Source organism: Candoia aspera, chromosome 5 (assembly GCF_035149785.1).
Source record: "Candoia aspera isolate rCanAsp1 chromosome 5, rCanAsp1.hap2, whole genome shotgun sequence".
Taxonomy (NCBI): domain Eukaryota; kingdom Metazoa; phylum Chordata; class Lepidosauria; order Squamata; family Boidae; genus Candoia; species Candoia aspera.
The window spans coordinates 86,301,652-86,327,679 of NC_086157.1; the positions used below are offsets into that span (position 1 = coordinate 86,301,652).

The 26,028-nt window shown below is 37.1% G+C and overlaps 1 protein-coding gene across 2 annotated transcripts in view; it reads left to right on the plus strand.

Annotated features, from left to right (window-relative positions):
- Positions 1-26,028, plus strand: part of BOC (BOC cell adhesion associated, oncogene regulated) — a 74,998-nt gene that overhangs the window by 13,023 nt on the left and 35,947 nt on the right. For both annotated transcript variants that reach the window (XM_063305663.1, XM_063305664.1), the window contains exons 2-3: positions 20,098-20,278; positions 20,801-21,079. In XM_063305663.1, coding sequence (XP_063161733.1) covers positions 20,194-20,278; positions 20,801-21,079 — 364 coding nt within the window. In that variant the 5' untranslated portion in view covers positions 20,098-20,193. The remainder of the gene's footprint in view (positions 1-20,097; positions 20,279-20,800; positions 21,080-26,028) is intronic.

Below are 26,028 nucleotides of genomic sequence, written 5' to 3' on the forward strand. Positions count from 1 at the left end.
GATCTTTAAGACAAGGTTGAAAAATTGAGGGAGGCAGATCAGATGACATGGGGGGAGAGGGGAAGAAAATCCTGTCCAAAGATTTGTTGCCGGCTGTATTCCAATCTACACAGAAGAAAGAAACATCTCTGTGAGAAGATAGGAAATGATTCTGCTTCTTACTCTGAAGAAATGATGTGTATGGAAGGATGAGGCTTGCAGAAAACTATTACTTGGAACTAAAAGCAGATGAAGTGTCAGAGCTTTCTTACTTCAGTTTTAAGAGACCTATGAGTATTAGACACATTGTAGTAATACTGCAAGGCAGTATGGCTGGGTTTGCAAAACATTCTTAACCAGATCAGATAAAAACCTAGCACTGCATTCATACAACAAGTTAAGCTTGGCTTGTTTTAACCTTAGGGTTTTTTTTTTTGGTTGCTTAGAAAGTTATGGGTACCCAGATGGTTTGGTTAGTTTACAACTTAATATATCTTACACATCTAGAAGAAATAATTCAGTAAACATTAATTAAATTGTGCAAAATTAGACGATGAGAAGGAAAAATGTGGTTGTGTCCTAGCCACCACAATTCCAAACCAAGTGTGACATGTTATGATACCTTTATGTCAACTACATTATAGGCTATGCTTGGCATTGAAACTGTTGAAGGACAGCAGTGAGGAATTCCACAAACCACGGATGGAATTTTAGTGACTGATATTCAGATATTGAGGCAGTGGAATTGCATCATATTGCAGTTAAGTGAAAGGGAAACTTTGAGATAGAAATAAAGACTGTAAACAGTGCACTGGGACAAATTGCTTGATCTAATACAACTTTTTTCAGTTTGATTCCCTCCAGATATGGTAGACTACAACTCTTATTACCCCAGGAAACAGACATCGGTCATGCTGGTGATATATATAGGAGTTGCAGCCCAATACATATGGAGTGTACTGATTGTGGAAAGGGTAGCCTATTACAGCAAATAAAAGCCATGAGCAAGTGCCTGTACAACTTACAGGTGGAATATGCACTAGTGGCAACTAAAGTTTTTTCAATATATTGGTGTACTGTTTGCTCTGTTGGCACTGATATAATGACAGAAGTACATATGCCAGGGGCTGTCTGGCCCCATGCTATTTCCATATGTGAGGCTTGAATTTTATTTTGACCACTTGTATTTCCTGAAACTCCAGATGATCCCACCACAGTTTTAGACAGCCTATATTTAGGACTGTTGTTTTCACTCATTACAGACCTGGGATCTCATTTAAGCTCAATTTGCAACATGTAATGAACTTTTAATACTTATTTTTCTCTTCTAAATTACATTTTCTTTTACTTTATCTGTTGTTTTAGTTTCTTTCATTCTTGTATTCCTCAAAAGATAGTTGTGGTAGAGTTACTGCAATGCACCTTAAGTGAGATCTTAAGTAAAGCAAAGATCTTAAGTGAAGACAAAAGCATAGAATATTTAGAGAATGAGAACACATAACCATACATTAGTAATTCTGAAAGTCTTAGACAGACTTGAAGTGGTAAGAAAGTATACAAAGAACGGGCTCATGTTAGTTATCCCTGTTTTGCCTTGACAGTACCTCTAAGTCTGTTGGCTGGAGAGGGCAGTTTGAGTCCCCAGAAAGTTGATTTTGTCTGATGACTCCTGAATCATCCTGGGTTTGTGGGAAAGTCAGCCCTCTTGTTTTTGGCCACAGGAATGATCTTCGGAGACAGTTGTCTGGTTCCTTGCATTTGGGTGTGGAAGAGGATGTGTGCCAGTTTTGCTCTGCTCTTGGATGACAGTGGCTGGAACTAGGATGCAAATAAGTAGAAAAAACAGGAGTGGGTTGGTGCTAGAGTAGAGAATATAAATGTCTTAAACTATAGCTGTAGGGGAATGAAAGATCATATGGGTAGTGAATGGTCTCTTGTGGCCTATTTGATGCTGGCTTCAAGACAGTCTCTGATCATCTGAGTAAAATCTCTGCTCATTGCTACTTCACACTCCTTTCTATAGGATAATCATCACACAGTAAGCTGCCCTCCTCTGTTCTTTTTACTTCTCCCTTTACATAGAAGCTGCTGCTGCTGCTTTTTTTTTTTTTAATCTTTTTGGCAGAAGTTGAAACATACCATGAGTTTGGACTAAGATGAAACTAGTTGTGGAGTGTGTTGGGCAATGAGATTCATTTGTTGAGCAGAGAAGGCGGAGGAAAAGAGAAGGAGTGGAATGACTCTCCCCAGATGGGGAACGCTGCCAAAAATGTGTTTTGCTTGGAAAAGGAAGCAAACGTTTTGACATTATCCTAGCATTAACCCCTTTATTAACTGAAGTAGATGAAATGTTCAGTACAGCAACAAACTTGTTGCTGCCCCCACAAGTGTCCTGTAAAAACTTTAACATGCCTTCCTATTATGTAGGATAGGCTAAAGTTTTTATGAGAATTCACAACCAGCAGCACTCCTCAGATACATTGGCAGATCTTCCTTGATTAAAGGTCAAGAAAGATCTGCCAATGTATCTGCCAATGTATCCATTTTTAGTTATATTTTAAATAATCAGAGATTACAGATTAGAGGCCGAATATTACCCAAGGTACCACATGTTCCTTAAATCAGTTCCCTGTCTCTGAAAGAGCTTTAAATTTCCTCCTCCTTTCTCTGGATAAAACAATATTCCTTGCTTAACGTGAATGTTTGGACAGCAAACTTTCTTATACCATGCCAAGAATAAAATTGACAAGAATCTAGTTTTTCACTGCCAAATTTCTATTTTAACTGAAAAACGGAGCTAAGTGGTGAGGTTGTAAGAAAACAGAAGAAAGATGATTAATATAAAACTTTTGTTGCTTTAATCATGGCGGGTTTTATTGGATTATGCCTGATTAATTTTTTCCAGATTAATAAAAAATGAATATGTGAAGGATGGAATGATACTGTGGGTAAATATAACTGGGAAAAAGTATAAACTGGCATATCTGATACTCTCACAAAATGGTTGCCATAGAGGGTGTGGCCAATCAGAAACCATCCATTTACAAAAAGTAGAGAACAAGGCTGCATCTAAGCACACACATGTTGATAGACAGGCACACTGTTGTCCTTAGGCACCACATTGGGGAATCACAGTCTGGTATAGGGAATCTGGATTTGGTGAATTCACCCAAATTCAGCACACTCATATAGACCTTTGGTGCTGCACTGAGAAAATTATATGCCTTGGTGGAAAATACAGGGATGGGTCTTTCACTTAATATTTATGAACTCTGCCCCGCATCTTTGGTCCTTAGCCAACATTATAAGAGATCACAGTGCAATCTTAACTATCTTGTAATTTCTGCCATGTTTAAAGTTTTCGGTCTGTGGAGGTAAAGTGCAGTAGATAGAATGATAAACTGAAATGAACCTTATTGTGGTTTGAGCCTAGACCAAGAATGGCTACTTTTTTGTTTGCCAATGGCCACATGTAATATTTTGGGAAGTCCAATAGGTGCAGTGGGTGGAGCAATAATGCATTCTCTTTGACCATATGAAAATTAATATTCATATTTAAAGTATAATATCACAACTATATAAAAATCAAAGAAAAATTCACTAGGTATTTTATTGGATGTATAAATGTGTATCATAAATGTTTACATTTCAGTTTGCTTATTACTTATCCCACAGAATTATGAAGATATTTATGAAAGGTGCTTTGGAACCTGTATTGGAGATTTTCCTCTAAATATTAACATGAGCAGTTCTTTTTTAAAAAGTTGGAATTTTCATATAGAGTTTGATAGGAGGCAGATCTCACCTGGTTTTACAACTATCCCAAACATAGCTGAAAATCTTCTGAGTGAGATTTGATGCATTATGGTTTGGGTAGAAACCTCATGGAACTAAGCCACTCCACAACATTTTTATCCTGAACCCAACAAAAGACATTGAAAGAGCTGGGGGGAGAAGGTCAGAAGGAATGCAAGTTGCCACATGGATTTAAGCCAAGAAAATTAGTGCAGGATTCTAGAGAAAAAGGCAGAATATATTGCAACCGACAATGGTCTTGTTTGCAGTCAGACATACTTTTGGACAACTTGAGAAAATTGAATTCTTCCCCCTCCCCCCCTTTTTTGAGGATAATAAGTAGATAGAATTGTGTTTTTAATTTAAGATGTGGGTAGGAACCCACAGAGAGTAGAATTACTTGGAAACAGAAGAAGTTGAGTTCATGAGAACTGAAGGCATTGTTCTCTCTATTTATACATATATGTTTTTCTGACTGGTATATAATTCCAATTGACTTTGCTGTTTTCCTTTCTTCCCATTCCTTATTCGTTTGGTAAACAGGGCATGCCAAATCCAGCTTCATTGTTGGCTATGCTCCACATGTTTGTTTTCTGAACACGTGCTGTTCATGCCATCTCTGTTGAGCTTTGGCTGTGAGGAGAAAAGCAGGATAGAGGGGTGGCAGAGAGAAACAGGAACAGACTGTTTCTTTACAAACTCATATTTGTTTAAAGCTTAAAGGCTGCTTGAGAGAACTTCTGGAGTGTGGGGAAAGTGGTGTGGAGGGAATGGGGAAATGTAGAATGTAAACTGTGTCAGTGCAAGCAAGCTTTCCAGCTGGACCTTCTCCTGCTTCCTCTTTGAGGAGTTTGGAGAAGAGAAGCATGGGAGGTTAGGGGGGAGAGAATCTTGGACTTCCAACAAAATGTTATATATGTTTTTCTCCCAACAGGAGTGCGATTGTTCATGGTGATAATCACCCATTTTCTCCATATGCCTGATTTTTTGTTTTTTCCAACTAAAGTAAACCATTCAGTAATTACTGGCCATGCCAAGTCTTCATTGAGCTGTTGTGTGTGTGTGTATGTTGTAGCTTCTCCTCAAGATCCACTCACCCCGATTGTAGTACTTTGTTATAAGCCAAGCATACTGATACATCCTTCTATTTTTTAAGTTGCCCCATTTGGAGTCTATCTCTATTGGCATTCACTCTTTAAGCTCAATAAAATTGGGAATAAAATTGTACTTGAGAACAAATGGGTGAGCATTAATCAGAGAACAGAATCAAATAAGTATATCTAGTGCCAAGATATAATCCCCCCTTTTTTTGCACACATTGAAAGTTCATATGGCATAACAGTCCTCCTTATCAAATTAGAATATATTATGCTGACTGCATTTACTAGCTCCTAACTGAGTCAGCTAATCAATTACAGATTGTGGTTTATTTAGCATGGCATTTAAGTTAGCACGGCTTATTCCAAGAGAAAAGATGTTAGCTTCAGATTCCCTGAGTCAGATGATTCACTAAACGAACTAGTATAGTAGTGCTATACCCATTTATTGCTGAGCCTTAACATGAGTCATTGTGTCATATGAACTACCCCATAAAGCCAGTTTGAATGAACCGAAATAAAATCAAGAAGTCTCTAAAATACCATTTAAAAAAAATTCTTTCAGCTGAAATTAGAATTTATATTTACCAAATTCAAAACAAGTTAGGATATTAAAGAATTGCAAGCTGTGGTTTAACATCTTAATTTCTTCTGAAGCAGTAACCATAATTTCATGACAAAATGGAGACTGGTTGATTAAAGGTTTCCTAGTTTGTTTGTCTGTATTAGGAAGGAAAACACTGCATATGTAAATAAAAGGCTTATTTACTCCAGTAGTAACAGTGATCACCTAATTCAAATACTATAATCAGTTGTATAACCTTAGTTAATTGACCAAACTTTTATAGAGGAGATGAGTTTAGGCCTCAGATAATTTAGAGGTGACACAATATTAATTATATAAGTGAGACTGTCCCGGTTCTTATAGAGAATCATAATGTGAGGTGCATGAGTTTATTGCTTTTTTTGGCCAAAGAATTGATCTTTGAGTAGTGCACTAGGGATTCTACTCAAAAAAGTTAGTCAGGCCAGGACAAAAGTAGACAGGATCAAGACAAAAATGATTTTTTAAAATTAAATTGTTTAAATATAATTAATAGCATTATACACCAAGTATTTAGTAATTTTTATCTTCAATGGCTATTTATGAAGAGTCATATTAGACTCTGTGGGATTCTGACTGTATACTTCTAGCATAACATGACATTCAAATCCATCCCAAGAATGAAATTATGTTTTGTAAACACAGTGGATAGGTTCATGTGTCTGTGAATGAATGAAGTCAAAACCAAAAGATATTATGACTTAACATTCATTACATGTGAACGAGGCTAATGTCAGGTCTTTATATTAGGCAGGATGTTAAATACATACTTCAAATATGTAATGCCAGAAATTTGATCTGTATAATCCAGGGTTTTTCAACCAGAGTTCCATGGAACCCTAGGGTTCTGCAAGAGGTCACTAGGGGTTCCCTGGGAGATCATGATTTATTTAAAATATTATTTCAAATTTGGGCAACTTCACATTAAAGAGGTAAGTCTCATTCTTTATTTTTAGTTTAAGAATGCATATATACAGGCCTGAACCTGGAGCCGAGTATAATAGTTTTGTAACTTCTGTCCTATATTTGAGCCTGAATGTGCAGGGATTCCCCAACGCCTGAAAAATATTTCAAGGGTTCCTCCAGGGTCAAAAGGTTGAGAAAGGCTGGTATAATCTGATCCTGGAGATAAATGGATAGATCAAAAAGCAACTAAGATATTCAAAACTGGTTTAGTTGTTTTCTTATTTTTAGGCTGCTGTTCATAACTAAATACTAAGGTGTCATATAAAAGAAGACCAAATGATTATGTCATATAAAATACAATAGACATAAAACAGTTTTTAAAAGGAGATAAAATACACTAAGAAGCTGAAGCAAAAAACAAGTTTTTTTTTCCTGATGACAAGAATGTAACTGGGTTGTACTTTAATGGAGAAATGTAACTGGAAAAACAACTTCCTCAGAAGATCTTAAAACCTGAAAGGCTCGTTCATGGAAAGGTTCTCTTTCAAATGTTTGCAACCCAAGAGATTGAAAGATGAAAACCATCATCTGAAAATCATAAAAGCAAATAGACTATCAGCTCTCTCAAAATGCTGGCATACTGTGATTCCTTTATTCCTCCACAGTTAATATTCTGGAAGTCTGATTCTGCAGATTGAAAACTGTCTTAAGGAATTCTACAGCTCTATATACAATGGCATAATGGTCTATTCAGGAGGTTCTTACAGCATGAACCATTTGGGTTGGATTTATTTCTATTGAGGAACAGCTGTACTTGCAGATCCAGGCCAAAATGATGAAAGGTACTCTGACATACAAAATCCACTTGGCTTAAGTAAAAATGCTGGATCAAGGAATATCTCAAGTTACGCTACTGCTCTTTCAACTGAAGTGCATCCCTGTCTGGAACATGCAACCAGTTCCTGAACCTAAATCACATGCTCATAGGGCTCTGTCTTGTCTGGATTCAGCTTCAGATTTATTTTTACCCAGCCCAGTATAAATATATCCAGACATTATTCACACTGCGCAACCTTCCATGATTCAAATGACAAGAATGGGTTAGAGAATATGGAGGAGTACAGTGATACTGAGTTCTAACAAAATGGTGGAGTTCTTGATCGGTGGTTTCTGGGACTGGGACTCGGGAGACAGGTGGTTCTGGGTAGAATTCCACTTTCTCAAAAAGAACAGGTATCTATTCTGGAAGCACTCCTTGCTTTTGTCTTAACACTGGAGACTCAAGTACAGCAGTATTTCTGACTGCAGCTCTGTCTGGATAAAGGTAGCCTATCTGCATACTCTACTAACCTGCTGATTAGAGTATTGCAATGAATTATATGCACTCTAGTGCTGTCCTAAAATACAGTTTTTGAGACTGTAGGTTGTACAAAATGTAGGGCATGTTGCCACGAGAGGCATGGTATTGTGAGACCATGTAATGTCAATCTTTAAAGATCTGCACTAGTTGCCTATTTGTCACTTGGCTAATCAAATTTATTACTTTGACATGTTAATCTCTAAATGCTTTACAATATTGGTTATCTAAGTGATCAACTCTCCAAATAGCATCCTGCTCATGTCTTCAGATCTTCTGCTAAGTCCTTTTGGATGTACCATCATCACACACAGACTGGAATTCATAATAATAGGCCTTTCTAAATGGTGGCACACTAGTTATAGAACATATTTCTCTTCAAATTGATGCCACTCTTAGCTGGTTTTGGGTACCTGCTGAGGATGATTATTTTCTTCCCAATTCAATAATTGGACTTAATAGAGTATGAAGATTGGAGGTTTGTTGTAGTAGTAGTAATTTTTTTCACTGAGCAATATTATGTATTTGAAAAATTATCATCATGGCATCATTGTTATTATAAAGAGTAGAATATAAAAGATCACTGCTTTTGGATTGTTTTTAATAATAAAAGCTGCCAACCCAGAAATGTTAATAAATAAATACAGAAGAAATAGAATATCAGCATATTAAATACATCTCATTCCAAATCTCATGATGAATCCCCCAGAGATTTTAAAGAGCGTTGAAGTTAAAATAGACCAAGGCAAGTCTCTGTAGCCCAAGAGCCAAGCAATGTTCTTCCTGCCAAAAAAGGTACATTTTGGAGCAGACCCTGCAGATAAGAACAGAATAAATGTATCAATATATCTTTAAAACAAAGTATCTGGGTTGGTTCTAACAAGATTCCCTAATAGATGTATAAAAAGCCACAGAGACATGAAGAATTAACAAAGTCTATAACTAATAAAAATAATGTATCAGACTGAACAAAACTCTGCCAATGCCAAAAGCTCTTCTAAATTCAGATTAAAATGGGTCTAGATAATTTACTTCATACAGCATGTCAGTACATGTCACTACCTTCACTAACCTCTTGCTTGAATGGAAGAGATTAGCACCAGCTAATAACTCAACCAAGGATAAGTGAGAGGTAAGTATAATAATTTAGATAAGTGCAGTGACTCAGATAAATTTGGGAACACTTGCAAAAGGTGCTCAGACTCCAGCTGAAATAAGAGGATTTTTAAAAACATTAATATTGTGGTAAACCTAGATTATGCCCCTTGTCTGGCATATAGAGGGCGTTTGAAGGAAATTTATAGATGACTATAAATCATTGCTAATTGGTATGTTGGGTGGTTTGTGGATCACTGTAAGTGAAGATAGTCAGAGGAACAAAGATCCTAAATTAAAAGACATATATTCCTTTATTAAATGTCTATTGTCAATGCATGTTGTGGTTTGATTGGTGGTCTCACCAATATATGTGGTTTCCTGTGCCATTGCAAGCCAGTTGTATAGGTTATAGTATAAAATAAATTTATAGTTTAAATATAACATATAAATGCATACATTAAATGAATTTGTCATAGATAAACGTATGTGGGCATCAGGGTGTGTGAAGTTAGAGGAAGGCCAGAATAATGCAGCTATCTAAGTCTTCCACTAGGGGTGCTATTTGAAAGTTGTTAAAGGTTTATTTACTTACCTACCTACCTACCTACCTACCTACCTAAAACAGAAAAAGTAATATATGAAAAACAAGAGAAACAATCAACAACAAAATGAAACAAAAACAACAAAAGGGGGAAACTATCTACATGAATATCTCACATATTCATCAAATGCCAAATCAGTTTCTAAATCTACATTCAAAAAATATGGTTCTCTAACATGATATTTTATAACGTTATAAAACATTATAAAATATCACAAAATCTAGGCATAAAATTTAGGAATAACATATTAAGTCATTTTTTAAAAGATGTAAAAGCATAGCAATTTTCATTTATTTTATGGGAAGAGTATTCTATTTTCTTGAAAATTATTGTGGACACAGAACGCTGACTTTCATTGTAGATATTGTAGCATTTACAGTATTGTGAATTTCTTGGTGATACACAAACACTTTTCCCAGTTCATCTACCCATTTGAAGGTAGTGTGTTCTCTTTGAAGTAACTGAACAATATGAACATTAGAGCTGAAAAGAAAGAAAATCATTACAGAATTGTTATAGAATTCCCTTGTGATATGGAGTAGTGGCCGGAAATGCTTTGATTGCTTTGGTTCCAATGAGTATTACTGCTAGAAGGAAGTAATCTGGCAGTTCATTCAAACCGTTGTCAGCTAAGACTCTCTTTCCCCATGATATTTTGAGTTGCAGGAGAATTTTTTGTTTTTAAAGACTACTGCTTTTTCAAGCTTCCTGAAGAGATTTCCTTATCCATTCAAGATCATTGCCATGTTTATTTATTTATCAAAGAGATAATGGATAGAATGAACATTATATCCTGCCAAATGGCGAAAGAACTTTTAGCAAACCCCTGCATTCCTCCGGAAAGCAATTGCTTCCTGGGACTAGCACATTTCATTTGGCTGAGTTTTGCTGAGATCAGACTTTCCTTTTGCCTTCCTGCATTCATCCAAGTAGTACTACGGAGCAAATTGATGTCCTTATTCACACTCTGTCTAGGTGATCTCCACACCCTCCAGCTTTCCAATGTAGGACAATAATTCTGAAGGTGAAAGACTTCTGCAACTGCTGCGCATAGGTCTACCCAGGACAAGGAAACATCTTGACAGCTGCCCTACAGCATGCTTATTAGTTGCTCCTTTACTGTCCAGTCCACTTCTTCATCTCCCTCACCTTCCTAGCTCTTTCTTCCTCTGCCAGCTCCAAACCTTGGCCCTTCACTGAGCCTCAGCCTCTCCAGATTAGAGCTCTCCAGGGACCTTGTCTTTTGAAAGGAGGAAAGAATGAAAAAAGGGAGGGCAAGAAAGAAAGAGAAGGAACAGAAGAATAAAAACAGACCCCAGGGGCAATAGTCCCTCGAGCCATCTCACTGCATTACAATGAATATGGACTCTATTAAGCTCCGTTCTGCCTGTTAGCGTTTCCCAGGGCAACAGAGCTCCCATATGGCAAGCATGCAGCAGATTAGGGTAGGCCTCTGGGTCTCATTGAAGACATGGGGCTTGACTGGCAGTTGAACTCCCTCCCCCCTTCTCCTCACACTTGACACTGCCTGTGTTTATCTAAAGCGGTGTGGAAGGGGGGCATTTGGAAGGTTATTGTGCAGGGCAATGAGAGATAGGAGGGGAGAATATCTGAGCCAGGCGGGGGACGAAGGAGGGACCTGGGAGGGGGCGGGAAAGACGGAGGTGAGAGGTTGCAGAAGGAGGCAAGAAAGAGAGAAAGTTGGGATGGAGGTGGTGGCAGCAGCAAACCCTTCATAAATATTCAAGAAGGATATTGAATAGGGAGACGAGAAATAAAGCAGATGGAATTCATGTTAAAGAACAGTCTCAATCGCCCTCCAGAAACAAGAAAAGAAAAGAGAACTGCTTTAAAGGAGACAGGGAATGACGTTTATCCAATTAGCAGGGTTGTCAAATTGAATTTATACAGAATTTAAGGGGGAAGAGGAGTGAAAATTAAGTGTGTGAGGTTGTGAGGGTAGCAATATATAGAAGAAAAAGGTACGTAAGGAGAACTTACCCTTTGCAGAGCTTCAGATTCCAGGGGAGCTTCAGATTCCAGGGGAGCTGGGCAGGATGAGGGATGAGTCAAATATCCCATGTTTAGTGCAATGATCTCTCAGGGTAGGATAGGACAGGACAGGAAATGGGTTGACATTGCTTTCAATTAAGGTCTTTTTGTATCTGGAGAATATTGTGGTAGATTTGGGGCTATATGTTAGATTATGGTTGAGACGATCCATCATTCTTACAGATTTCTTGATTGCATTGTGCTAGATCTACCAGTAAAGGTACTCATGGTTGAATTAAGTGGTGATTCTGAAAACGGTATTTTTTCAATAGTAGCAAATAACATCTGACAAGTTAATATCATGGAAATTAGCCTAAACATTAACTATCATAGCAGGAGCTGATGGGGATTCTAATGCATTGATACATTTAAAGGATATTGGCTTGGAAATGGCTGATGAAAACTATCAAAATGGTTTAAAAAATTGCAGTGTTATGAATGCATACTTTAATACTATACTGTATTATGTTTTGTATTGTTTGTAAATGTTGTAAGCAGCCCAGAGTGATTATTGTGAGATTGGCAGCCATATAATTCCAGTAAATAAATAGCCATAGTGAGACATTGGCCTTGTTCACACAGACTAATCATATGGTAGTTAATTTATTTTTGGCTTAGCTTTATGTGCAGAGCATCTACATCTTGGGTAACCATACAACCATATCAACCAACCCACCAACCTACCCTAGCAACAGCAAATCTGACAAAATAAGCATTGATTGATTGATAGTTCAGTTTAAACCTTCACTTTATCTTCAGTTAGTTTGATACTGTATCCATCTCATATTTCCACTGCTAATCTGGCTAATTACTATGGAAGTCTTACTAGGCTACATTTTCTGTACATGAGGAAATACAATGCCCTAGTTCACTTAGAATGCTGAAGCAAAGCAGATACATCATTTTGCAGTTTAGCATTATTTGTGAACTAAGATATACTCATAGTCTTTTCCATCTTTTTTCAGCTTGTACAAATGGGAAGCAAGATGTCAGAAGAGCCATAGTGCATGATATTGTCCTTGCCTAGAACTGTCTTTAAAAATTTATTGATAAGAGCAGGTATAAAACAACATTTATAAGAGCACGTATAAAAAATACAGAAATGCTAAATCTATTAGTGTATTGTGTCTGGTCCTGTGTAACTGAATGCTTCTCCCCTCCCCCACAAGAATTTAGTGGAACTGCTGAGATTTAATTGCTAAATCCATTTGACTGAAGACCTGCCAGACGTAAGGTTTCCCCTTAGACAGGAAGCCCTCTTATAAGGGCTGCAGGATCCGTAGTTCAAAGAGGTGAAGGGTCACTAGATGGCAGAAAAGAGATTTCTGTTTCTCTTTGTTGTCCTATGGTAGTTACCCAGATTTTTGCAGCCCAGATCTGGTAGCCTTACTCTTAGAAGTTTTGACAGACCTGCCCCACTGAGACTCCTTTCATTTCTCCTTTCACTCTCTCTACTTACTTTCATAATTTTCTCTCAGTGAATAAAAGGACCTGGTGGTAGTTAGCAGCTGAAACAAGGGCTGTTTCATTCAGATAGTGTAGTAATAACAATTGCATGGTTAATCTAGGAAGTCTGGAGCTGCAGACCTCATTTCCTCAATAAAATCTTCAGCTTCTGATAAACCAACATCTCACCTGGTATCACTGTCCAAATCACAGGATTCCTTCCATCTTCCTTTTTGTATTCCATTTTGTTCAACTTGTTTTCTTGCAGACATTTGTTCTTAACGAGATTGAGCAACTTTGCTCTTTTACATTTTATTTATATGATTCACAAGAGTCTATTTCTGCTTTCGGAATTTTTCCCACTCTTCCTTGTTGACAGTGAAGAACTGAAGCTGAAAAGAGGTTGAATGTTTCAGCAAAATAACAAACTGAAACATCTGAAACATCCAAAATCAACCATGATGTCCATATAAGAAAGAAAGATAAAGGTTTTGGAATGGCCTTCAGAGTTCCCAGATTTGAATATTATTGAAGATCTATGGGAAGATCTCAAACATGCCATGCATGCAAGGAAATCTAAGAATAGAAGATGTTACTTTCTGCTAAAGTAGTGCCTGACAACTGTCCAACTGTTTGCACTTGCTATTTTACTGCTATCTTATTCTGAATCTGTAAACAGCTGCACATAAATAGTAAGCATGCATTCAAATTTGCAGAAAGATACCATGTTTAACTTTGTTACATGTAGATATTGTGTCAGCTTCTGTTCATGTAGGAATTCATTGAAACATTCCATTTGATTGCAAGTATCTAGACTTTTCATAAATTCTTCATTTTTATCAACCAGCCTTTATAAATTTTGATGAAAAACTCTCAATCTATGTCTACATATATCACTGCACCAATTTTTTTTAACCATGATATTTTGAATAAGACATAATCTGATTTGCAGATAATCCTAAACCATAATGGATTAAATTACACTGGGCGCTAAATCAAAAAGCTATCACATTAAGGCTTAACTTCAGATTTCTACTGATAATAATTAAAGAAAGACACACCCCAACCAGTTAAACATTTTAAAAGTCTGTTGATTTGAATGGAAATTTTAAGAATGTGCTAAACATGTTTCTTTGGAAAAGATGAGACTTAAAATGATGGAGCAAAAATCAAGGTGTATATTTAATAATTATATATGACACTCCCAGAATCCTTTGAATTGTCCTGTAAATTTTTTTATTATGTGCTGTCAAGTTGGTGTTGATTCTTAGCAGTCACATAGATTTTTGCCATGACAATCTGTTCCTAACCTGGTCCTTCGAGTCTCAACAGTGCACCCAATACCACTGTAACAGAGTCCATCCACCTTGGTGCTGATTGTCCTCTTCATCTCTTTCGCTCTACCTTTCCCAGCATTAGAAACTTCTCCAGAGAGAAGTCTTTGCATAATGTGTCTGAAGTAAGATAATTTGAGCCTGATCATTTGTGCATCAAGTGAGAACTCTGGGTTGATTTGTTTGATAATTTGTTTGTTTGTTTTCCTGGCTCTCCATAGTATTCTCAGGAGTCTTCTCCAACACCAAATTTCAAAAGCATCAGTACTCTTTCTATCCTGCTTCTTCCAAGTCCAAATTTCAAGCTTCCATAGAGTGTCACACGGAATACCTTTGCCTCCATGAGTCTGATCTTTGTAGGTATACAAAGGTTTACTGTTGTTGGTTGACCCTAAAAGGCAGAAACTATCACTTCAATATCTTCATTGTCAATTCTAAGGCTGGTTGGTCTATCTGTGGTCATTAGTTTGGTCTTCTTTATATTTAACATTAGTCCCTTTTTTTTCCACTGTGCTCCTTGACTTTTGTTACTAGAGCTTGCAGATCGTTACTGGAGCTTGCAGATCCTTTGCATTTTCAGATATCAGAGTAGTGTCATTAGCCTAGCACAGGTTATTGATGTTTCTTCCTCCAGTTTTAAAAATATACTCATCATCTTCCAGTTTAGCTTCCCTTACTAATTCAGCATATATATTGAATAAATAAGGGGAGAGAATACAGCCTTGTCTCACTCCTTTGCCAACCTGGAGCAAGTTTCACTATGTTCTGTCCATACTGTGGCTTCCTGACCTTCATGTAGGTTTCATATGAGGACAGTGAGATATTCTGGGATTCCCATTTTTCTAAGCATATTCTACAGCTTGACATGATCAATACAATCAAAGCTCTTTCTATAATCAATGATGCATATACTGACTTTTTGGTATTCTTTGGCTTTTTCAGTTATCTAACATGCATCAGCAACAATCCCTTGTGTTCCTTGTCCTTTTATAAAGCCAGCTTGAACATCCTGCATCTCCTTTTCCATGTAGGGCTCTAATCTGCTTTGAATGAACTTAAGCATTTTGCTAGCATATGAAGTTAAGGATATCGTATGATAGTTTGTACACTATGATAAATTGCCTTAGGGAAAATCTACTAAGTTATCTTGGATGTTGACATCTTTACAGTATTTCAGTATACACCTTCGATCTTTGATCTTCTTTGAATCACTGTCTGTCCATTGGCCTCCTTTAGCATACCAATTCCACGTTGGAACCTCCTTCTGAGTTCAAAATGTAAATTCATACACAATGGAATATTATAACAATTAATTATAGTGATTTTACTGTAATTTGTATTTTCTGACTGTTTCTTCATTATTTTATTTGCTGGTTGATGAATTATTGGGTTTTGGATATCAGTGTAGTTCTTTTAATGTGGTACAGCTATCCTATTCCTTGAGTACTTAATTTGCTGGATTTGTTAAACATGAAGATCCTTATATTCTTTTTTATTTCAAGGTTTGGTTTATACTAGCACCACACACTCTAAGCCCCTTGACATGATATTCCTGATTAAAAGGAAAAAGTGGTGCCATTTATTTAGTTCTAAGAGGGATCTCTTGTTCTGCCCCATTCAAAATCCTGGTTAAGGTGATGGCAATTTAACCATCACTCCAGGTGGAAATTCTTTATCTGGGAAAATAGCCACACCCAGATACCTCAGAACACATGTCAAAGGGGTGGGAAGGTTAAAATCTAATGAAGGAATGTAGCAGGGTTATATAGGTAGCCAACGTTAGGTAACCAATATGTTAGGTAAAGGTAAAGGTTTCCCTTGACGTAAAGTCCAGTCGTGTCCGACTCTAGGGGGCGGTGCTCATCTCCGTTTCAAAGCCTTGGAGCCGGCGTTGTCCATAGGACACTTCCGGGTCATGTGGCCAGCATGACTCACGGAACGCCGTTACCTTCCCGCCGAAGCGGTACCAATTAATCTACTCACATTTGCATGTTTTCGAACTGCTTGGTGTGCAGGAGCTGGGACGAGCAACGGGAGCTCACCCCGCCGTGCGGTTTCGAACCGCCGACCTTCCGATCGACAGCTCAGCGGTTTAACCCGCAGCGCCACCAATATGTTACATGGTAATAAATACAGTGAGATATCTGGAAAAGACATGGATTGAAACTAAGATTACCAGCCTTTGGTTGTGTACTAGGAATAAGCTCCAATGAACAACTTACATCTGTAAATAAATGTAAATGTAAATATGCAGTTTATTGGCATTGTATATTTGTTGATATAAGTGGGATTTAAATTGCAACTAACTTGCCCCAATGATTTTATACATACATACTGTATACAGTGTGTGTGTGTGTGTGTCTGTGTGTGTATAAAACTAACTTAGTTAAATCCAGTACATGTCAATCATATTATAGTTTGGTATGTACATTGGTAAACAAACAGTGATGGTCTGTTTAATGTGGCCTTTTCCAGTAGCTGCCTAGGATTTATGAGAATAGTTCAACATACCTGTAGAGCACCTGGTTGGAGACACAAGGGCACCTGCAGGAATAATCACTGACTTCAAAATTTTGGGCACACCTGGGTGAGCAAAGCCTCACCTTTTTACATGCATGCAATTGTTAAAAAGGGGTAGCACATTGCCTGGTCATGCCCACACTGACTGTCACTAAGGGTGCTCCTGTTGGAGAAGGTTTAGTCCTTAGGTCACTCTTTTCTGGTCCCTTTAAGTACTCTTCTCTCCAGGATTCTATTCTAATTTCAAGTACTCTTCTCTCCAGGATTCTATTTTTTCTTTTTTCCTCCTCCTCTCTGAATAAAAAAAGAGCTTAAGGGCTGAGGAAATATTTTCATTTGTCTTTCTGTGTTTTTTATAACCACAGCCAAATAAAAAGGTAACAAAACTTGGCAAACATTGTTATACTGTGCTTGATTAGACATGTTCTCATTCATAGTCTGAAAATATCCTTATTTACATATTTGTTCAGTAGGATATTTCATTTGTGATACATAGGTAGTATATTATATAAGTAATAAATATATGGTATCATATCTATCCACATACTCATTGTGAAATAATGTGAGGAAAAGTGAATATCTTTTTTTATATAGCACTGGACTGATTTTTGGAAAATTGCTAAAAGCAGAGCATATAAGATAAAGTTGATTTAAAAAGACTTAAATAAATGAGCAGAAGTCAAGAACAATACCATATTTACTGTTAGTGATCAAAGTTAAGTTGTGACTTAGAATGCTCAAAACATCAAAATGTATTTTCCAAATATCTTGTACTATTGTATAATTCTTAAATATCTGGAAATAGCTATAGCGGTACTTTGTTAATTTAACAAATATTAACAACTGTTTATTACATACATACATACATACATACGTGATAAACATTTACATACATACATGTACATGTATGCATGTAATAAACATTTGTTAAATTAACGAAATACTACTATAGCTATTTCTAGATGTTTAAGGATTATACATACAATTATACAATATCCATCATGCTATTCTTCTCAGGGTAAGCAGCATTATGCAAAATAAATTAAACGCAGGAGATAGAGGAAGAGATAAGGAAATTTAACTAGAACTACTTTACACCAATATCATTCACTATGCCTTTCCATACTTTTCTATTCTTCAGACCGCCTTTGCTTCCATCACATTGATACACCAATTCAGGTCCTGACTTTATTCTTTAAACTTCTGAGCTGTTTTTGAAGATCCCATCACAACTTTCTTGGCCTTTCTCTTCTTTTCAACCCATTCAGTTTTCCTTCATATATTTCCTTTTACAGATCTTTCTTCATTCTTTCTGTATGACCAAACCACCTCACTGTATCTCTTTTATACCAGGTCCTCACATTTTTATTCAGTCTTATTCATCATACACTCATTCTAGACCCTGCCCATGTTATTTTACCACATATAATCCCACTAAATTCAATTCTGTATTTCTTCTGTCATACTCCCAAATCAGACAGGGAAGCAATTAGACAACAAAGGAGTTGGGATAAGATGATTTCAGAGAAATTGAATAAATAATTTGTTTTTTGCCTTTACTACAGAAGATAAAGGAGTGATATCTGGCCTGTACTGACTTTCTCAGGGAGGGAATTAGAACAGTCAAAGCAAGTTAAGTTTACAAGAGAAGATATTGCAAGACAACTTGAAATACTACATAGTTACAAATCACCAAGCCCTGTTGGCATCCACTCAACAGTTCTTAAAGAACTCAGACATGAAATTGCTAATTCTCTTAGCAAAAAATATCTAACCCTCAAATCAGGCTTGGTGCTGGAGGACTGGAAGATAGCCAATGTAACAACAATTCCTAAAAAAAAAAGGACTGAGGGGAGATTCAAGAAATTAGAGGCCAGTCAGCTTGCCCATCAAAGAACTTGAACTAAGCATGTAGAAGAATAAGCCTTGCTGAAGGAAAATCGGCATGGATTCTGCAAAGATAAATATTGCTTCACAATAAATCTTAAATCTTTGACAGAGTTCTTTATTAAAGAGTCTTAAGTATATTTAGCAACTGTGGGATAACAGGACCTAATTTTTTAATGGATTGCTAAGAGAAACCAAAAAAAAAATAGGAATAAAAGAGCAGTTTTCTTAGTGGAGAGAAGTAGAATTCCTCAAGGATCTGTACTGGACCATGAGTATCTGCAGGAGGACAAGGAGCAAATGACAAAATGTGTGTCATAACATTTTATACAAGTATGTAAGTAGTGGAGTTTATTTATGACATAGTGATGCGTGTTTTGTCATATGGTCAGCTTGCTGTTGTCCCTGGTTGGGACCACTACTTTTTTAACTTGTTAATTACCTCAACCAGAGATGTGCAGCTGTTTGTACTGAAATGGAAAAAGTATTTTGGAGTGGGTAAAGGCATGCTTTCTGCTCATGTCAACAACTCCTTGAAGAAGCCATTCCTATTCTTGGGCTGACATATAAGCTACACACATTCCAAGAAAATACAGATTTGAATTGAGGATGCAGCTATTACAAGATCTCTCTAGGGTGTAAAAACAGCTGTGTAGGATATGATCAAGGTATGCAAAATCATGTATGGCATGGACAAAGTAAACACAGGGAAGGATCATTTAACAAAGTTGAGTGGAAGGAGATTTAGAACTGTCAAAAGAATGCACACTTGCACAATGCATAACTTATCTATAGAATTCATTGCTGCAAGATGTGGTCTTGGCTACTAATTGGATGGCTTCAGAGAAAGATTGAATAAATCCTCCCTATCAAGGGTTTTTGTCTTGAAAAGTCAGTGGCACTTCTTGCTTTCAGGTAACACAATTCCAAATACCAGTTGCAGGAGAACACCATTAAGATATGTTTCCATCTCTGGCTTGTGGGCACCCCAAAGGCACTTGGTTGGCCACTATGAGAAACATAGAAACATAACATTCTTATGATCTTAGTAGACATCTGATGGAGCAGGGATGTGTCTTTATATGACATGTTGGATGCTACACTTCAAAAAGCAGGAGAGAAAGGGCAAAGAAGTGAGGTGAGGCAGGACAAAAGTGAAATTTGACTTATGCATAATTATCACATTATATTTGTAATGATTAAATAATTAAATAATTGTGGTTCATTATTCTTACATTCTTAACTACTGTTTCCTTTCATTATATTCTAAATCCTATTTCAAATTGGCAGCACATCTTGGAAGGATCCTGGAAGACCGCACCCAATTTGTATGGGCACATATGGATATAGATCAGCTATACTATTCTCCTACATTTTATATAATATATTGCTTTATTTTCTCTTTTCCACTGTTATTCAGGTTGATCCATGAAGTTGAATTTCCATTCTTAAGTGCTCTGGGGTAGCTTATGGGAACTCCGGTTGGTATTTTTTGCTCCATATTTCTCTGCATGGGATGACAATGATATCAGAGGGGAAAAGACCAATGACTGCTATTGCTTGTTTGCTTTTGGCATCTGCTAACTGCATTATAAATTTGGGTGAGTAATTTGTTTCCGCTACTTTTTATCTATGTAGCTGATGCATTTTCAGTTTCTTGATTTTATTTGCAATTCTTTATTTGCCTTTTATGACCTCTATTACTCCATGTTTGCTTGACTTGACATGGAAACAAATGTGATTATTGTGGAGCATCATGTTCTTTCTCTTCCTAAATATTTAGAGTGGACTCACATGCAAAGATGGTTGGTTAAGTCAGGACAGAGAGACAGAACAATGGAACAGGAGATAGCTGAACACACCATTATTTACTTGCAGAGACATTCAGCATTACAGTCTTATTTAGATTAGGATCATATATATCTGAAAGTATAGTATTTAAATAGAATACATTCACATTTTCTTGCCGAGAGATAAGTAGCTCTTGAATGCCATAAGCCTTCAACATGTAATTTCATGTATATGGAAGTCAAGTAGTTAAGTCAATTAAGTATTTAAAGTGGAAGAAGCTGGCCGTCTACTTTATGGATTTATGAAGATTTTGGGACTGTCTTCCTTTGTAGGTGAATCTCTTCATGTCTCTGTCCAACCTGATTCTATTGTCCAAAAGCATGGTGGCTTGGTTACTCTGGGATGTGTGGTTGAGCCTTTGGAAATAAATGTCACCTGGAGACTGAATGGAAGGGAGCTGCTCCAATCAGATTATATTCTGGGGATCCATATTGATCAAAGACTACTCACCATTGCTGCCTTAAACAATCACACAGTGGGTCGATACCAGTGCATAGCCCGCATGTCTGAAGGTGTTGTTGCCAGTGTTCCTGCCATGGTAACATTAGCCAGTAAGTAGCTTTGATTTTTTTTTCTTCTCAAACTACATTACTTTGCCTCTACAAGGCAGCATAGTTATATGCTCAAGTTAGTTAGGTGAAATAGGTATCTCTTGTACATGGAGGAGGTATTTGAATTCTGTCCTTCTGCTGGATTGATATTCATGCCAGAGTATGGCTTCTGTCAGAGATGCTTATCACTTTGACCATAGGAATAACTTCACTGCCAATAGTAATGTAACAATGATAATCTTATTTATGGAAATATTCCAGTTGAATATTAGGAAAAACTTCATAACATGGGCAACTCCTGTACTGAGCAGGGTGTTGAATTTGTTGACCTAAATAGCCTCTTCCAATTTTAGGATTTTATGAAAACACCTGCTTGTAACGAAGACGGGACCTAGAATTTAGCTTACATCAACACTTCCAAATTAGGGTATGCTTCCTATTGATTAAATTATGTAATCAAATTGGGTTATGGACATGGTTCAAGGGTCAAGAGTTCTGAGAGAACAGACCCGTGGGGTAAGTGCTATTACCTGCATTAGTGAGCTGACAAAGTTTCCATGTCTCAGTTAGAAACAGGAGGAGGTCTTTAGGGTAACAGAGGATAAACTGGGAATACAGAAAGAAGATTTACTTTTAAAAAGTTTGAAGGAAATATGTTTATAAAATGGGCCTGGTTTTGTTGCAAAGCCAAAAAATATTGGCTTGCTATCAAAATATTAATCAGAAATGAAATGTTTAGGCTGGGCTGGGATAGAAAAGGAGAAACAGAAAAGAGTGAAAGAGCAGCTCTAAAGCTCTGTGGGAGAGGCCCACTATTGGATTGAAGCCTTTGGGGGATTTGGACTGAGCTCTGCAGCTACGTTAAGTTTCAGAGAACATGGTTTTTATTTAAGAGAGATGTAGAAAGTGCTGCTTGCCTTTCCTCTTAATACAGTTGTTTTGCTTATGGGTCTCCTTAGTAGTCAGTGGCTTTTTAATTTGGAAAAACAGTAATTGTTTAGCCTACCTGGCTTGGAAACAAGTAAAGAAGCTGTGACACAGAGTGGCAAGAATTCTGTATGATCATTTATTGTCAGTTTCAGATATGTTGTGTGTTGCAAAACAAGACCAGCTCAGAGCTTTGTTGTTCATTCAGTCACTTCCGACTCTGAGACTTCATGGACCAGCCCACGCCAGAGCTTCTTGTCAGTCGTCACCACCCCCAGCATCCCCAAGGTCGAGTCCGTCACCTCTAGAATATCATCCATCCATCTTGCCCTTGGTTGGCCCCTCTTCCTTTTGCCTTCCACTTTCCCAGCTCAGAGCACTTGCCTGTAAATCGTTTCCACAAGCATTGGTTTCTCTAATTACTATGTAGGCAATTTAAACATTGCACTGTGTCTCATCTATGAAATTGGCTAATGCACCCAAATCTACAAGAGCTGGGAGTAGTGTTTGAAAACCAGAGATTGAATGAAGAGTAACAAGGATAATGAAATACATTTGCCTGTAATCTGATGTCAGCTTAATTGTCTGAGGGCACTCCTGCCAAGCTCTTGGAGGGGAGTTGTGAAGTTTCCCAAAGACAAGACTTTGAAGTGATTTGGGCACTTTGTTACTATATACCCTGCAGTTCCACAGGTACAGCAATTTGTAGTTGACTCAGAGCTCTGAACTTCAGTGGTGCAAGTCTTGGCTTGGTGTCCTGGGGCTCCACAGTAGAAACATATACTTAGGTCTCTTCTTTGCTCTTGACAGGAATCTTTTTCTGCTCCTATTTGCTTGGGTTCTCTGGTACAGGCATCTAAGGAGGCCATGTGGAGGGCAGGGGTGAAGAGAGGTCTCAACTCCTTCAATTACCCATTGATTAACATGCAGAGTTAGAACAGTTCTTCCAAATATTCTAGTGTCCCTTGTTTCATCTCTCAGTTCATCAGCAAAGCCTGAAAACTGGTCAGTCACGCAAGATAATTTCGCCCCACATATAACTGAAAATCCAGTATGTACTGACATTTGGTTGCCTTCTTTCAGCTTCCAAATTTCTCAGTTTACCATTGCTTTCCTAGAATTCCAAAATGCAATTCTAAATCTTTGCATTGAAATTATGATAATAATCCAACAACTGATCATTGCCCTAAATTCTTTCTGCCCTTCTTTCAGAAAACTCACCCTGGAGCAATCTGTAAGAAATTCTGCTAGCTGACTTGTCATAAACAATTTACAATAAGAAACTAATCCTGAGCTCCTCTAAACTTTTCTAGCAAACTCCCATGACAGCAAAGAAATACTGGTTGGACTGCAGGCAACTGAGCTGTTACTGGCTGATACAAGCCTTGTCCCAACTGCTGTGTTAGTTATACTATGGCACTGTACAAGTTTGATATTTGTAAATCCCCTTGTTGATGCTGCAACAGGCAGCAAGCTGTCTGGCAAACAGTGGGGTGCCCTGAGGATGTGATGCCACCTCTGGATCAAAGGCAAGATTTTGATGCCTTTCTGAGACTAGGGAGGCTTTCAAGACTAATGTTAGCCCTTTAAGGTAGTCCAGGTCAGGAAGCAGACACCACAAGGACTGTTAGAACTATATTGTTGCAGGGTATTAGAACAGAATCTTGAGAGCTGCTATGGTTTGTCCCCTCTTAGACCACGCAGAATCAAGGTAGGTTTCTTTTGAGTCTCTTACATTTAGTTCTTTCCTAGGGCTGAGATTTTGTTTCCTATCTCTTATCTGTTGACAGCTTTTGCATTCCTTCACTATCTCTACCTCTCTCTACACTATCTTCCTTCTCTCTATTGTATACTCCCTCCCATTGCATAATATTTAGGACTGGGGCTAGTTGCACAGAGGTGTAGAGCTGTTTTCAGACTGGCAGAATTCAATCCATGGAAGTATTCACAGTTAAGTCTCAATATTGTTCAGTCTTTGACCAAAATGGAATGAATGAAAGCTTTCAAATTGTACAGACTGCAGCTACGAATCTATCCATCTGAGTCCGTCAGTGATCTTTGGAGACCTTCCTCCAGGTGTCCTTGCTGATGTCCCTCTTCCTCAGACAATAGAGAGAGCACCTATGCTGCTATCTTACTGTCAATCTTTATTTTCATTTCAAATTTTTAAATAAAAATTTTAACAAAAATTTTCTAGCCTCTTGGATTTTACATTTATGTATATTGTATTTTATATTTGTAAATTGTTTTATTTTTATAGAATTTTAATTGTTTATTATTATAGTTTTAACTTTATTGTAAACTGCCCAGAGTCCCTCTTTTGGGGGAGATGGGCGGTAGCAAAATTCAATCAATCAATCAATCAATCAATAGGATTTGGAATTTTAAGTCCCTATTTTATACTGGAATTGTGGCTTTTATATTTAGTGTATTTTATTATATATATATGTATGTATGTATGTATGTATGTATATATTGTTATTTTAAATCCTTTTAATAGTTTTGTAATCTGCTTAGAGAAATTATGTTACCTGATGCATTCAAAATATGATAAATATTTGTTGAAGTAAACATTATATATTCGTCAGTAACATTCCTCTTTCCCAGGATGCATTTTATTGCCTTTAGCTAACTAGTATAGGAAAATCCCATTTCAAATTTTTTTTGAAAGCTGTTGCATCTCAAAACTGCCTGATATTAATACAAGTTCAGGCAAGAAATCTATGGTAAAACTTAAATGAACTCAGTAAGTATGTAATTGACATATTTATCACTCCGCTTAAAACAGACCAGTTACAGCATAAGTAAGAACAGCTGATTTTGAAGACAATAAACCACTTTAATTCATACCAAGGGAAATAGCATTGTATTTGTATGGTTAAAAAATGTTGCCAGCTATCTTTAATGTTAACCTAAAATATTACATTTGTAATCACCCATCATCTATTGTTTTTAATTATGTGCACAGTTACAATATGATAGCGAAGTTCTACATTCTGGTGCTCAGATTCAAAAACATACCTACAAAGCAATATTCAATTCAACTTTTTTTTTTCTTTTGCAAAATGCCAATGGGCAGTGACCCTTACTCAGGGATACCTTTGGGGACCTATGTGTATTTGCAGCTGTCTTTTCAATGACAACAAAATGCCTCATTCTTCATTTTGCTTCTGTCAGGGCCTCTAATCAGTCCCTTGATGCAGGTTTTGGTTCCATGTTGAAAAGCCATTTTCATCCCCTAAGAAGTTTCAGAATAGAATTATAATGAGGAGAGATGGAAATCAAAACAAAGGTGTGTTATTCTTATCAAGTAGATGCTACAATAAATCAGGTATTTCCAGTGTAGAATGAAGAGGTGCATATGCAAGGTGAAGAAATACGTATGAAATAACTGTGGCTATATAACTTTTTTTCATTTAGTATGTATGTGTGAATACAAGGAAAATTATGTACTCTGATAAAGTTCAGTTTGGATACTTGACACTTCAACAGAACAGAGCAAAAATAACTGGATGGAGGTATAGGAGAAATATGCAAAATCGGGACGGGCTTCCAGTCACAGTATTTTATGGTATATCAAGATAATGGTCACCTATAATCCTCATGTTCAGAGACTGATCTCTGTGCAAGAGTTTGAGATGGTCAGCCATATAAATTGAATAAATAAATAAATAAATAAGCTGCAGTTAGCCTACAAAAGTTATAGAATCAGTATTGTTATATAAGAACTCTTAGGCCGAAACAGCAATGAAAGGTTTAGAAAGGTGCAATAGGAAGTATTTCTTTCTTCAGGCTTCCTGTTTCAGTTAGTATCATAACTTTTGTTGTTGTTGTTCAGTCGTTAAGTCGTGTCTGACCCTTCTTGACCCCATGGACCATAGCATGCCAGGCCTTCCTGTCTTCTACTGTCTCCCAGAGTTTACTCAAATTCATGTTTATAAATAAATATCCTGTGCCGAAGCTTTGCAGCCATTTCAACTTGAGATTTAATTATGTGAAGACAACAACTAAGACAAAGTTTA